This window comes from Cydia pomonella, chromosome 7, assembly GCF_033807575.1.
Source record: "Cydia pomonella isolate Wapato2018A chromosome 7, ilCydPomo1, whole genome shotgun sequence".
Classification (NCBI taxonomy): domain Eukaryota; kingdom Metazoa; phylum Arthropoda; class Insecta; order Lepidoptera; family Tortricidae; genus Cydia; species Cydia pomonella.
The window spans coordinates 7,375,335-7,390,399 of NC_084709.1; the positions used below are offsets into that span (position 1 = coordinate 7,375,335).

Genomic DNA, 15,065 nt, shown 5'->3' on the forward strand with positions numbered 1-15,065 from the left:
GATTTTATGACATGATATATTATATTTTTAGCATGCCCAATTGTAGAGTACACTGTACTTCTAATTTTATGTCACCATCCACATGTTGTTGTTGTTGTTGTTGTTGTTGTCCTAAAGCACCCCAGAGGTGCAAAGGGCCTTCACAAGCTCGCGCCACGCCTTCCTATCTTCAGCTCGTCTTCTGGCCTCGCTCCAGCTCAACCCGACCGCTCGTAACTCTCTTAGGACGGACCGTTGCCAAGAGTGTTCCATTATTCGTTTCCCCTCTTCGAATAGTATGTCCTATCCATCTCCATTTCCGTGTCGCAATTTCTTCGTCAATGGGTGTTTGCCGGCATATACTCCATAGGTCTTCATTTCGAATGGTTTTTGGCCATCCACATACCAACTGTAAAATAGCATTTCATTGTTCTCCACAGACTTTCAGGTTTAACGAAATCGAGCGCTCGAAATAAAAAAAATCGACTTCTGGTTGTCAGAATGAGAGTGTATTTAGAAGTATGTATCAGTTTAACATGTACCATAACATGTAGGTGTGTAGTATTGCAATTTAGAACGTATTGTTGTGACTGTGCCTCCCCTCCCTAGTACCTCTCCCTAAGGATACCTGAACATGATTGAGAAATTGGTAGGCATTTGATTATTGCAAAGGCATCGTGGAGTTAGGTACAGCGGATGTAAATAAACGTGCTTGAAATAAGGTCCCAGGCATTATTCATAGTATTTAAACCGACTTGCCTTTCAGGATCTGTTATTTCTGCTCGACCCACTATTGGCGATCGTGACCGTACATAATTATACTATTACGTCAAGGGATCAATAGTTGTACCACGATTAAATTAAATGGGAATGGGTTAGCAGGTAGATTTACGACAGATGGTTTGGTTGGCCTTTATTTATTTAGCGTGTGTACTGTGTAATAAATCCTGAACGGAATACTAAACGTGGAATAAACTGTATACGTAAAATGAAACAATTTGCCCGATTGTAATCGAATTGTTTCAGATGAGAATACAATTAAATCTACTAAACGTACCTCCTTTTTTCTTTCGAATCAGAAAATGCCTACTAGAACAAGGCAATATCACGTCGGGTAAATTGCCTACATCGCTAAGCTTAGACAAGCTCATTGGTTCCAATTATGCGTCTATCCCGATCCGAAATCCGCAGTAAATAGTGCAACCAAACCTTATGGAGCTCAAATTTCCCTAAACAGAATGAAGCTACGGAGATGTAACGGATGTACGGAGATGTACGGAGCTTATTAGTATGATTTTTCTTAAACTGAAGCAACCAATTAATGCATTGTTTTTAAATTATTGATATTGTTCAACATCGAATAGATATACGCGTTTATTTCTCTAAATATAATTATTTAGAGAAATAAATTTGAGGATAATTTTACACAGATCAACCTAGCTTCAAAATAATGAGCAACTCGAGGTGCTAGGTGACGATAGGTATACATATATAGAAAATTACATACTTAGATTAGTACTACTAGATAATTACACTTTTCCTTTCTACTCACTGACTGGTTGACAATCAAACTCAGCGCACCAAGTTCCTTAGGTATTTATGGTAGGGCCTTTAATCCTTTTTATGATAAGAGAGGTTGTTTATAGGTCGAAAAACTCAACGTGTAAGGCATTTTTTAAGCTTTAATGGCTATTTTCTTTCATTTGAAAAAGTTTAATTAAGCGGGATGTTACGATGATTATTATATTTTTAGTGTTTTGTTGAGTCAATACAATTACCTATGAGATTAGTTGTATAAACTAATAATTCTAGTAAAAATAGTGTTAATCTACGAGTACTAAATTTAAAGCAATTGCAAGATTGGCTGTTATTAATTTTTTGTTAGAGTAAGTACGAATATAAAAGTATCGTCTCTCGTTAAATTATTATAAAATATATAATTAACACATTTCCTTACAGTAGTTGTAAAAAGCACTTTGTAATGACTCAGCCGTAAGAGTAATCCCCGTAAGGGGAGACCCTCGAAGATACGAATCCATCTTATTGGTGACTTTATAACCTCTTTAACAATGTATTGTTATTATATTTACTACCCTAAAAAGTAAATGTTGCAGTTCTAGCTTATAATCTTTACTATTGCGGCGAAGCAAGTACAATGAAACCGATGCTAATTTAAAGTCAAGACACGTATACATTATCACGGATGGACCATGAGCGAAGGTACACTGTACTCGTTTTATTGATGTCTTGGGTGTACCGTAGGTGACTCTCGACCCTACGCATCCCTTTACAGCACTTTTGGCAACGTGGTCACTACACCCCTGACTTGAATTATTCATGCATAGTGCCTACACATTAAATCTTTATGTAATGATCGTGATACTTACAAGTATTATATTGAGCCGTATACATTTCTGAGGATTAAGATTGCAGAAGCTACTATGCGCTAATCATACCTATATCATTAATAACGTGTTTTCATGTTAGTAATATATATTCGTTTCGTATGAGATCTAAGCAGTATTACGCCTCATGGTTTATTGATCATTTTGATCAAAACTGATCACTGCTTAAGCTTGCTTAATTACTCATTAGATACGGATTAGGTTTTGATTAGAGAACGATTATAGTTTAGAAATAACTTCCATGTATTTCAATAAGGTTTACTATGTCGTGTTATGAATTAGTTTTTACATAGGAACTTTGTGAAAACGTGTTGTCCCTAGTTAAAACTTGACGCGTTTTCATTAGTTAAAACTAGTTTTCACAAATTCCCTTGGTGAAAACTAGTTTTCACTAAATATTCATTTATTGTGAAAACTAGTTTTGACTAAGGAAAACGCATATTCATATTCACTAGTTTAAACTAGTTTTCACGGTTTTCTAAAGATAGGTGCGACGACGAGCAAAGCGAGGAAGAGAGCGTTAGATACGTAACCGTGGCTAAATAGCGCGCGAAGCCGAACGAGCGAAGCGATTGTGCCACGTTATTAGCCGGGGAGCTCGAGTACCGACTTTATAATGTTAACAGAGAAAGAAGTTTTTTTGTCTTACGTGTATCGTCTAGCAAAAACTACTTTTCACTGAAATACATTTCTGAACAATTAGTCAAAATTAGTTTTCACCAAGATACTTTTTGAAAACTACTTAGTTTTGACTGAAAAATTCCGGTTGAAACTATAGTTCTCACCAAAGCCTAACGGAAAATCAGTTTTAATTAGTGAAAAAGTGTTTTCACTGAGGCTATATGGAAAACTAGTTGTAACTAAGGAAAACTCGTTTTCACATGTAATAATTCGTTTTTCATAATCATTCGTGGTTGTTAAATAATTCTAGTTCAAACACCGGAGGTATTAAATAATTCGTTAGCGAAGTGTGTGTTTCTGGATATCTTCCGAAAATCTGGATCGGGTCGATAACTAACTTACCTGAATGTGAAATAACCTGAATATAGATACTGTTCAATTGATAAAAGTTGTCTGTAGGGCTGCAGGATTTCAACATTCACAATAACATACTTCAACATTCTGTTAGATGGTTGTTTAACTGAGGCTGGGGGTACCTAACGGCACGTGCGATACCTGTACCACAAATTAAGTAGGTACGGTAGGCCGCCGCGGTGGGCGTACCAAAATGTCTGAACAATACCACACAATACTTACCCTCACATCTACAAGCCGCAATCCTCTACTTAAAGCAATTTATTGCGGTACAACTTGCGTAACTTTTCTCAAAACAACAATAGCACTACTGAGATACGAGTATTTCATATACATCCAAATAACTTTAACATATAGCAAGGATAAGCATTTTATTTCTCTAGCTCTTAATTTTCTACCTATTCTTTACATTACTTGCCAAGATGCTTGAGTTTTAATAAACAATTTTCCCTTGATAATTGGATGTTAAAAATTTACGGTTTTCAGCCGCAGGTAAGTTGAAAGTTACATAAATGTTTCCGAAACGTATACTCTTAATTCGAGTTGGTAAAGGTCGAGATTAGTAAATTTTAAACAGTGGTACGCCGTGTAGCTCAGTGGCTCACGATGTTTACAAAATATATGCCTATTTATATGTTTGTATTGTACTGGCCCTGGAGTTACACTATTTTATTCCGATACCATTGATTGCGACGGCTACATAATCATATAACCTAACTACATCTTTGATATCATATTGAGCTTTTGATGTACTTGAACCACATACGTAGATAACTGCGAGCAAGATGCACTGCGAGTAGTGTCAAGATCGTATCATTTAACAATATCAAAACTCCAATAGGTATATTGTAAAAAAATTAATACCGTTTTAGGTTTGATTCAACTGGAACGGCAATTCCTGGCTTCGTTTAAAGTTGATTAAACTCCCAAGATCGTCTGTATGATATAATTTGCTTTCTACCCTGTTAGAATTCTGTTCTTATCGTCACCTTCCATATCGCGAAGCGGATTTCGGTGTCGAAGCGGAGCGGATCTTGGTGTGGAAGATGTGCACGTCCGCGGAAACCTCGCAGCGAAATCGGTTTACCATCGCCGGTGCGGCCTGCTGCAGCACCACACGCCGCGTTCCGGACCGGGATATCTAAACACATAGTCACTTACCCACAACTTCTAGCGGCGCGGAGCGGATCTCGGTGTGGAAGGTAGGTGCGTCCGCGGACACCTCGCAGCGGAACCGGCCCGCCATCGCCGGCGTGGCCTGCTGCAGCACCACGCGCCGCGCCCCGGACCGGGATATCTGTCCACATAACATTTCTTTAATTTGTAGCTTTCGGGAATGCAATTAATACAAGTTAATAATATAAGTTATAATTAAGTTAGGTTGTAATGTATTGTGGCGTTAAATAAATATATTTTCTCCTTTTCTTTCTTTCAATTAAAGCTATGAAATAAAAGCAAGAGTTCTATTTAGATTATAGTGGAGGACTGCATGCTCCTTCACACACAAAGGTAGTCCCCATTTTCCTTTCTGGATATTGACAGAATGAAAAACATTTTTACACAATTGGATGTATATTAACTAAAAGCTACATATGCTCCTTCGTTTGACTTGTTTCCATTGTTTATTATAATTATAGTTTAGGGTGAAAAATTCCATAATTTTTTTACCATTAAAAGCTTCTAACTCTTTTACTTTTATTAAAAACTAAAAAAACAACCCTTTGTTTTTTAGTTTTTAATAAAAGTAAAAGACACAATTTGATGTATATTAACTGCAGCTATGCAGGGGCATAGCTGCAGTTAATATACATCAAATTGTGTAAAAATGACACAATTTTGTCATCATTATCATACTGATATCGTTCTACGTTCGAATTGGGCTCCTGAATCAGGAGTCCTGATATGGTCAACTTTATTCTACGCATTGGAAAGTCCTTGTCATTTAGCACCCATAGTTAAAAACTGTGAGTGTCAGTTGTTCCAAAGCTGTTATAAGTTTGCGAACATTTCTTTAGATAGGAAGTTTGATAGTTCAGTCGGTATCGTTAAAGGTAATTGTAATACTTTTTAATACTACTACGTTAGTGGCAAATAAACGTACAGCCCACCTGATGGCAAACCTTACCATACCCCATAGACACGAACAACTCCGGGGGATATCACATGCGTGTCACCGATCTTTCAAAACTTTGTACATTTTTTTCTAACGTACCTTATACTGTCGTCCCTTGAGAAAAACTGTGATACCGACATTGAAGATAGATCGGGTTCAAACTTCACATTAAGTTTTTTGCTTAATACAAAATAAATGTTATCGAACTGACGTCCCCAGGAGATCTAACGGGAGTGATAAACCTTGTCCAACCAAAATTTGTTTATCCATCGTGCCAACTATAAAATCTAAATAAAAAATCAAGAGTATCAAGACACACATAGGCTATTAGTACAGGGTTCTTCAAAAAAGTAATGTACCTGTTTTTAAAGGATAGGTAACGCGCATGTAATATCTTTGGTGTTAGGTGCACCCGACGTGATTTTAAAAATTGACGACGACGTGTTATAAGGATCCAAGTAGACAATGATGCTTATACGTACACACAATGATAGTCATTTTCAGAATTATTATAGTATTATTGTTTTCAATCTCATTAACACAGCCAATTTTCATTATCCGCAAATCGAATAACCCGCGGTTGGTAGCCCGAATACAGTCTGCCTGTAATTTCATAAGTGTTTCAATTATATTAAAACACTAAAAATGATTTTAAATAAATCACACATGATAATACTCCACAAGATGCGTACGGCACGTTAATGCAATTCCCAGTAAGACTCCGCAGGCTAATACATAAACATTGCCTTCAGAACGGTTCGGAAGCCATAAAGCCACCTACAACGGAATGATATGAAATGATTATCTTGGTATGTTATTATTTGTTGGAATGAAATATTTCAAACCAGAAGGGTTCTGAAAACACGAAAAAAAAACTTAATTCATGAAGCTCGAGGTTTAATTAATGGGTCTCTGTTCGCTCCACTTTTTGATTAATCGTTCGTTTGCTCTAACGTTTTTATGCTTATGTTGGAGAATAACTTAAGTTACAGGTAAATAGCAAATATAAGACCGGTCTGGCCTAGTGGGTAGTGACTCTGCCTATGAAGCCCATGGACCTGGGTTCGAATTCCGGTAAGGGCATTTATTTATGTGATGAGCACAGATACCTGTTCCTGAGTCATGGGTGTTTTCTATGTATTTAAGTATTTGTATCTTATATGTATATATCGTTGTCTGAGTACACTCAACACAAGCCTTCTTGAGCTTATTTATGTTCTATAATATTTATTTAAAATTCTAAGAATAGATTTTCAGATATCTAAGAATATCTGACTTTTTTTCCATTGTTTATTATTATTATAGTTTAGGGCGAAAATTCAATAATCCGTAGGTTTATTTATTAATTACATTAACCAGACTAAATGAAATAGGCATTTCATTATAATGCTCGTTTCTAGGTAGGTACATAAAGTTTACAAGGTAAGAAGATCGTTACTTAAGTTCTGAGCACCGCCAATGCGGAACTAATAAGTTAAATAGATAGAAAATAAACAAGTAGAAATAATTTAGGCCATTTCTGCTCAAAAAGGTGGCTCTAAGAAAATTAGCTATCAAAGCGGTGTTAGGGTTAATTGGTGGACGCCTAGGAAGTAGAAGGTCGCATGCTCAAATTCTGCTTGAGACGATGGTTTCTATTTTCTCCTAAAGTAAAAAAAAAATACTTTAGGAGATGTTTATAAATACAATAATGCTCAATTAATTCAGCGGAATATTACGCCTTAGCTGAATGCCTCGAGAATTCAGGAAAAAGATTTTTTCCAAGAAGAAAACCTAGCAGCTGATTTTCGTCTTAGTTCATGGCCTCCGTTAGATACCAAAACGCCTAGATTGGAATCGCGGTAATTTGACCAACTGGGCCCAAGCCATCTCATTCATACATTCAACTATGACGTTGATTAAAAGCGGTGATTATTTTCGTTTTGTGCTTTCACTACTCAATAACCTCCAGATAATGCAATCTGAGAAGACAAATAAGAAAGGTGAGTCAATACGAAAATAATATGCACGCGTTTTTATTGAATTCCGTTAATTCCGGGGTATGGGTAAGTACGTTTAAGGAAACTAAATGGCATAGTTAATTTAAAAAAAAAATATTTTTATTTATATAAAAAGTAATTAAATATTGCATGTAGCGTTGTTGTAACATGGGCATTACATTTAATTCAACCAAACAATTGAAAACTGTGACATATCAATGTCATTTCGAACACCAATGGTCGAAGATAGTATTAGGTACGTACGTTTAGTAACAAATGTATACAGTCGTACTTAACACTAATCAATATGTAAACAGGCCCTAAGGCAAGTGCATATGCTCGTAAGGGCCTTATTAGATAAAAATAAATTATTGATTATCCCCGAAATGGAGTTAATTAGAATACCGGTGTCTTTGAGAAACTTACTTAATTTAAGCTCAGGAATGCACCCTTGAAATTAACGGAAATAAAAAAAAACGCGGTGTATACTAGAAAAATATGTTTTTCTTGTCTCTCACATGACATATTGATCGAAACGCTGCTTTATGTTATTTTTCATGAATTTTGTTAGTTTTTATATTAATTAATAAATTAATGATGGTTTGGTAATAATAGTCTACAATAAGTTTATATGTTTGCATGTCTTTACTGACAAAGCATGTGATACTTAATACCTCTGTTATAATACCTTTGTACTGACCATGTTTTGAGCAAATAAATTTCTGATTTCTGATTTAAAGAACGATTTGTATCATTGATATACATCAAATCGTAGATTGTCGTTTAATTAGCTATAGTAGTTTTAGCTACATCAACCTACTGCATGTAGGACTGTAGATTCGATACGCACTAAAAGAAACACCTTAGTGATTTATATGAAAAATATACCACATTAAAAAGCGTGCAGCAAATAGGTAGATATTATTTCGAATCTAAATCACATTGTTACACCTCCTATCAAGGTAACCTCTCTTATCAAAATAAATAATAGCTGCAATATATTATAGTAATGTGCTACACTAAATTAAACGGAAATTATGTAGGACGTTATTATCCGACATTATCAAAGACATCAGAAGGACCATAAGGCACTACATTACAAAATATCACGGAATACAGATCATGAATTCTAAAAACAATGTGCCCTGCGTTTATCGTTGCCGTTGTAAAAATCGTAACCCGCGCGTGACTCGAATATCACCACATTGCTTAGGCACGTCGTTATATTACATAGCATAAAAAAGGGTACAAAAGTTAACATAATCTCTTGACTTACAGCCTTTTTGTGAAAGACGAATTATTTACAAGGAAACATATTCTAGGGTTCGATAGCAGGACGGAGATCGCTAATGCGCGCAAAAACGGCTGGCAGATGATGTACTGTTGTTTCGTCTGGCCTCGAGAGAGTTCAGGCCTTGCTAAGTACTTTGTAGCCCTATTTCATTTTTAATTGCTTGAATTACCAAAATATTACCATGAGAACCTGTTGTGATTACTTGTTTATTTACTTGATTGTATAATAGATATGTAAATATTTACAATGTTACAAGAATCTGACAACCCTGCAATAATTGAACGCTGGGATGACACAATCTATGCATATGATAGAATGGCCCGGGACGGGGGCGAGGCGCCCGAGACTGCATTTTCTATGACAGGTGATTGGTGATCATGTGACGCTTTTTATAAAAAATGTAGTGTCAGACGCCTCGGCCTAAACCCGGGCCGTTCTAGCGCGAGCCGGCCTTAAGAGTGCAATTCAACATTTAGTGAGTAAATTAATTTGTTCACTGCTTTTATATTAATATTATACCAATGTTGATTGTAAACAGTTATTTTAAAAAAACTACATTGACATTTTATATACAATACAGTGTGTAAATCAAATACGGGCGAATATAATTATAACCAGTGGTTAGCCTATTAGGGCTTCAAAAGTATATTGAGATAAATGTGGCTTAGAAATACAATTAAAAAATTATCCTTACAAAAGAATTCGGTCGATAATTTAAAGCAACACACCAGTTACAAGATACGAGCTTTTCTAAGTATCTGTCAACGCTTGTTGGCACTTGTTGGCAGTTGCTATTATTAGCTCGTATCTCGCAAATCTCGTAATGTCATAACGTGTTGTCAGTAAATTGCTGCTTGGTAAATTAAAAAAATATGGGGACATAATTACGTGTAACATAAAAAAAAAACTTCTTAATTCATGATAACACGGATAAATTCTGTATCTGGTTTAATTTATTGCCTGTATTGGATTTACACACAATACTTCTTTGATATTTTACAACTCAAAATTCAGAACATATTTGGAACATAAAAATGAACATCATGTTTTAGGATGAGCAATCAAAATATAATAATAAAATATGTCTTTCATTAGGTTTTTTTTTTTCTATTTACATTATTGCGTTCGAAAGTATATCAGTGTTAAGACTATGCAAATGTAACATGTTAGGTACCTGCATGTAGGTAATGTTAGTGAACCTTACGATTTCACTAACATTACTTGTTACATGTAATTTAGTGTCGTACCTAATGTCGAAAATAAAAAAAAGTGACAAGGTAAGGCAAGTAGAATAAAACCCTAAATGGGTTTTAATGTGCTTAGGCATTTAAATATTGATTTCACAGACTTATTTATTGAGAAGGTGAGCGTCAGGATGGCGGGTTGACCTCAGTGAATTTTAACGAAATATTTATAGATATATCGTAAGATCGTAATTACAAGCGTATTCTAATTTGAATTATAGGATATAAATTCAATCTGGATTAGACATGGATCGAGTTGATCAAAAGTGATGTTTTTGGTTGAAGAAATCCCATAATTAAAATTAACCAGTGTACCTCTATAAACGAACTATAAAAAATAATCACCCGCCATTCCATTCTGATGTCAGGGTGGCGGGTGGACCTATGAAATCTAGCATTATTTCACGCAAAATGTGTGCGGTTATTATTATTATTATTTATTTAGAAACCAAAGAGTCGTATCTATAAACATATCAACAATGCAATACAAATGATATACCACAACAAAAAGACCTGGAGGTTCATAAATTATAAATTATGTTAACTGAAATAAATATAGTTATATTGCTAATGCAAATTTCTGAATCAGATAGAAAAATAACTGATATCTGTCCTTATATACTAAAACAACTTACCTACGTTTAACTATGTTTTTTAGACTAGCCAACGAATTTTGAAAACAATCTACTTCGAATAGATGTTTATTATAGTAACTAGGAAATCGTCTGAAAAAGGCATGCCTGGAATAGTTTTTGACCGAAAAACTAATATGAAACAACGATCGAGGGCAAGTAACTAATCTTAGTAGATTAGGACAATTAATAATGTTTTTTAGAATTATAAACAAAAACATAACGTCTAAGTATATCCTATGGTTAAAAAGGGAAGGTACACCAAAATGTTACGCCGCCAACGTTGAATTTACAAAATAAGTACCTGTTCTATAACTTAAAGATTTTAAGAAAATGTTTTGTATTCTCTCCAAACGGTCGATATGGACTTGGTATTGTGGTTATATTGTACCTTCAATGTACCTCAGTGTACCTTTAATAAACCTCTCCTAAAGTAATGTTACGTCCAATAATATAACATAACACACCGCCATTTCAGGAAGTAGTTATTAAGTAAAACGAAGTTGTAAAATAAAATGTAAAATGGAAAGCCACAAACAAATACGGCAAAATAATTATGCAACTGCTCTGTTTTTGCCAATTTTAGCTAACAATGCCACATAAAGGTGTATGGTTCTAAGAACACAATACATTACAGATTAAATACTTACTGGTGCTTATGTTAACAGCAAATGTGAAATAACAACCATCAGTCAGATAAAGGATGATTTACGCTAGACCGGCCCGTGCCCGGGCAGAGGCGTCCGACTCGTCATTGCCTAGGACGGCTGATCGGTGATCACGTGGTGTCTGTCACCTTCCACAGAAAACGAAGGTCTAGCGTAAGTCATCCTTTTGTTAGTGCACCGCCGTCGTATTCTAATACCTACGATTAAGTGCGCTCTGCGACTACACTAATATTAATATCAACACGTATTTTACACTTTTGAATATCTATGGTGAAAATATTTCACAGAGTGATTACCGTCTTATTGATATTTTAACATCAAGTTATAAATCAAGACACATTCGGTGGCAATGGAAAAAAAGGACAACATGTTAAACCACTAGAATACCTACACAAACACAGTCATACAAGTTCAGCCCTTAGAAACAAGAGTTCAAAGCACATAGGAATCCGAGTAATTCGGGTAACCAGGTGTACTGTAATATAATTTGGAAACACAATTCTCAAATGATACCGCTTTTTCCTGGCCTAAGGTTTAATAATCCAAGGATTAAAGCGATCTAAATTGGATAAACCGAACGCTCGTTGCCATGTCTCTTAGCGCGGTTAAAAGGAATAAATACTTACGTTCGTTTTCGATTACGTTCTCAATTTCACATATGAAGTAATGATTTCAGGAAATATCAAATATAGGTAGGAATCAAAGATCGTTATCACGTGGTATTGAAGTGAAAAGGTTACGTTAGCTTATACAATGGGCGCTTACGTTAGCTATAAAGTCGGATATATGTAATAAATATACAAGATATTTAAGATGAAATTCCTGCAACAGTTAAAAATGAAGTCATATTTCATTAACATAAAAATTGTGACCTATGTTTTTGATGATATGACTTTCTTATACGTGAATTAGTTACTTAAACATTTTCTACTCGTAGTACCTATTCAATCAATATAAAAAAATGCCAAATTATTTAGTTATCCACAACGCTATTTGGCTGGCCATTTACAATACGACTGGTTATTTAAAACTTCCAATCCGTGGGCTCTACACCTTGGTTTAATCGATATACTGAAAATGGTGAAAAATAGAGATACTAGTCCTAAAAATACGTGTGATATTGATATCTCATTAGATTCTAGGAAAATATATTCGAGAGCTAAGAAACGCTTCGAATACATTTTTATAGACATCATTACAAATCTAATGAGATATCACACGTATTTTTAAGAGTAGTATTTCTATTTTTCACCGTTTTCAGTTAAATTATCAAGTTAGCAAAATAGGGGAATATATTAAAGAAGTTTTAACTTCCTGTTTCTAAAATCACGCACCACTACTCGCTGAAATCACCAGCTCGTATGTACGAGCACAAAACTGTGATGGATAAAGTTCTCGGGAGTTATATCGCACGGAATATACATTATTTATGCATGAAATAAACTAAGAACAACATTAAGTTTTATCTGGTGATCTGAAATCACCATATATGTTTCATTTACATGTAAAATAGGTAGATACCGAGATAACAGCCTCTGATTCATGATAAAGCGATTACTTTATGGTAAAGAGGCAGGAAACGGCAGAGGCATGATAATGTGGTCACTAAAGAGATCCTGTGTATATAGTCATTTATGAACATTCTAATGCCATCAGCGAAGGTAAAAATAGTAACACAAAGTTATTTAAAATGCCGAATGACACATACTGGCGCTTATTTTCGCAGTTTTTAATGCTAAATAGTTATTAACTAAACAGACACGGGCAGACTGCTGCATTTCGACGATCCTACACTCACACTCCTACTATCCTACTTCACAGTGATCACTTTGAGTTTTTGAAATGGGCTCAAAATACGCTTACTTATGTGTACCAAACATCTTATGTGCCTCTCAGCCGCGAGGCAGGTTCCTGCACACTGCGAATAGTATGCAAGTATGTACCTACTTCAGAAACCTAGCAAAAAAAAAACATGATCTTTTAGCATAATAATAACATTTGAACACCTCCACAAAGATATATTCTGGAAGCAGAATAAAGATTTTAAAAGAGACCCCCACGCTTAACATCCCAAAACTCGTTCATTTTTTACCGTATTTTCGCGCGCGTAATTCTAAATGCCAACCGATTTTCCAATTTAATTAACGATTTTACGGTGGTTATGTGTGGTGGGGCAATATTTTTCATGGTTTTGCCGACGACGTCTAACTATAAAAAGTTCCCAGTGAACTGTCAAATTCTTAATGAGAATTAAGAATTATTTGTTGAAACATCGTTTTAGTTATTTAATTTTCCCATTAGTAGCGTAAGTTAAAAAACGTTTACCACATAATCAATATCGGAGACTATTGGCAGGTTTTATTTCTTCTATGGCGTCAAACGACATAAAACTGTGGTGAAATATGACACATGCTTCAAAGAGACTACGCCAATATTTATTTTCTCGCAAAATGCTGACGCACGATCCTTTTGAAGCAGTACCTTTTTGTGATAGTGTATGCAATACGTGACGAAACGCATTTTTCTCTCTTTTCTCAGGGGACGGAAGTAAAAAGGGAGCTTTATTTATAATAAAAAAACAATATCAATGTTATACCAATTCAATGTGAGTGTCGGATCATTCCGTTCACATATACATGGCTACGCAGGTAAGCGGACGCATTCAATGTGTTTTCAATATCATTTTGGTACGTAAAATGTTCACTTGTGAATGACGCCTAAGGTAGTTTCGCTTTTAGAAAGAGCGATCTAGCAATGCAGGTGCTATTGTTTATTCAGCGTTCAAACGGCTTGATAGATCGTACGTGACGATATCAGGTTTATCTGTACCGTTCAATGGACCATTTAGCCTTCAGTGTTATAAAATGGTAACAAAATAGCAAGTTCACTGGAGATAATGTGTTGAGTTCCACACTCGTAATAGTAGTGTAGATATTACCGCCTAACAATGCATTACCTGCAGCTGTAATAGCCATTAGAAAACCACTTTGAATTTGTAATTTACTGTGCTACGGTAAACATTAGTGCTGTTGGGTGTAGTATTAGGTACGTACAATCCGTACGTATGTAGGGAATATTTTTAAGTACGTAGTATGTTTGTAGAAGTATTTATTGTCTTTTTTATACTACGTCGGTGGCAAACAAGCATACGGTCCACCCGATGGTAAGTAGTCTCCGTAGCCTATGTACGCCTGCAACTCCAGAAACGTTACATGCGCGTTGCCAACTCTAACACTCCGCACCCTCGTTGAGCTCTGGCAACCGGCAGGAACACAACACTATGAGTAGGGTCTAGTGTTATTTGGCTGTATAATATGTATAAATGCATACTAATATATCTATGAGTCTGAAAGTTACTCGAAATAAATAATTTTATTTATTAATTATTATAATGGGGCAGCGTAATGGTAAGGAGAGAGCAAACTAGCTAATAATGTTATCAGACTCGTATTGCACGAGGCGCTTAATAATGACTTATTGTTGACTAAAACGTATTCTAAGAGAACAGTAAATAGCGTTTTCCGTTGTATGTACTTTGAACTGACAAAATATTAAACCTAATAGTAAATTCATTCTAGTAAATAGTCAAAACAAGATTACTAAGTAAACAATATATTAACAGAATAAATTAACTGGATAGTATAATAATAAAGGATTGATCGAACCAACACTTTTCAGACGCAAAGTGATCCCTGTTAATTCCTCCCTCAAAACGT

The 15,065-nt window shown here is 35.2% G+C and overlaps 1 protein-coding gene across 2 annotated transcripts in view; it reads right to left on the reverse strand.

Moving 5' to 3' along the window:
* LOC133519723 (uncharacterized) overlaps window positions 1-15,065 on the reverse strand; it is a 93,353-nt gene that overhangs the window by 23,681 nt on the left and 54,607 nt on the right. For both annotated transcript variants that reach the window (XM_061853785.1, XM_061853784.1), the window contains one exon: window positions 4,581-4,716. In XM_061853785.1, coding sequence (XP_061709769.1) covers window positions 4,581-4,716 — 136 coding nt within the window. The remainder of the gene's footprint in view (window positions 1-4,580; window positions 4,717-15,065) is intronic.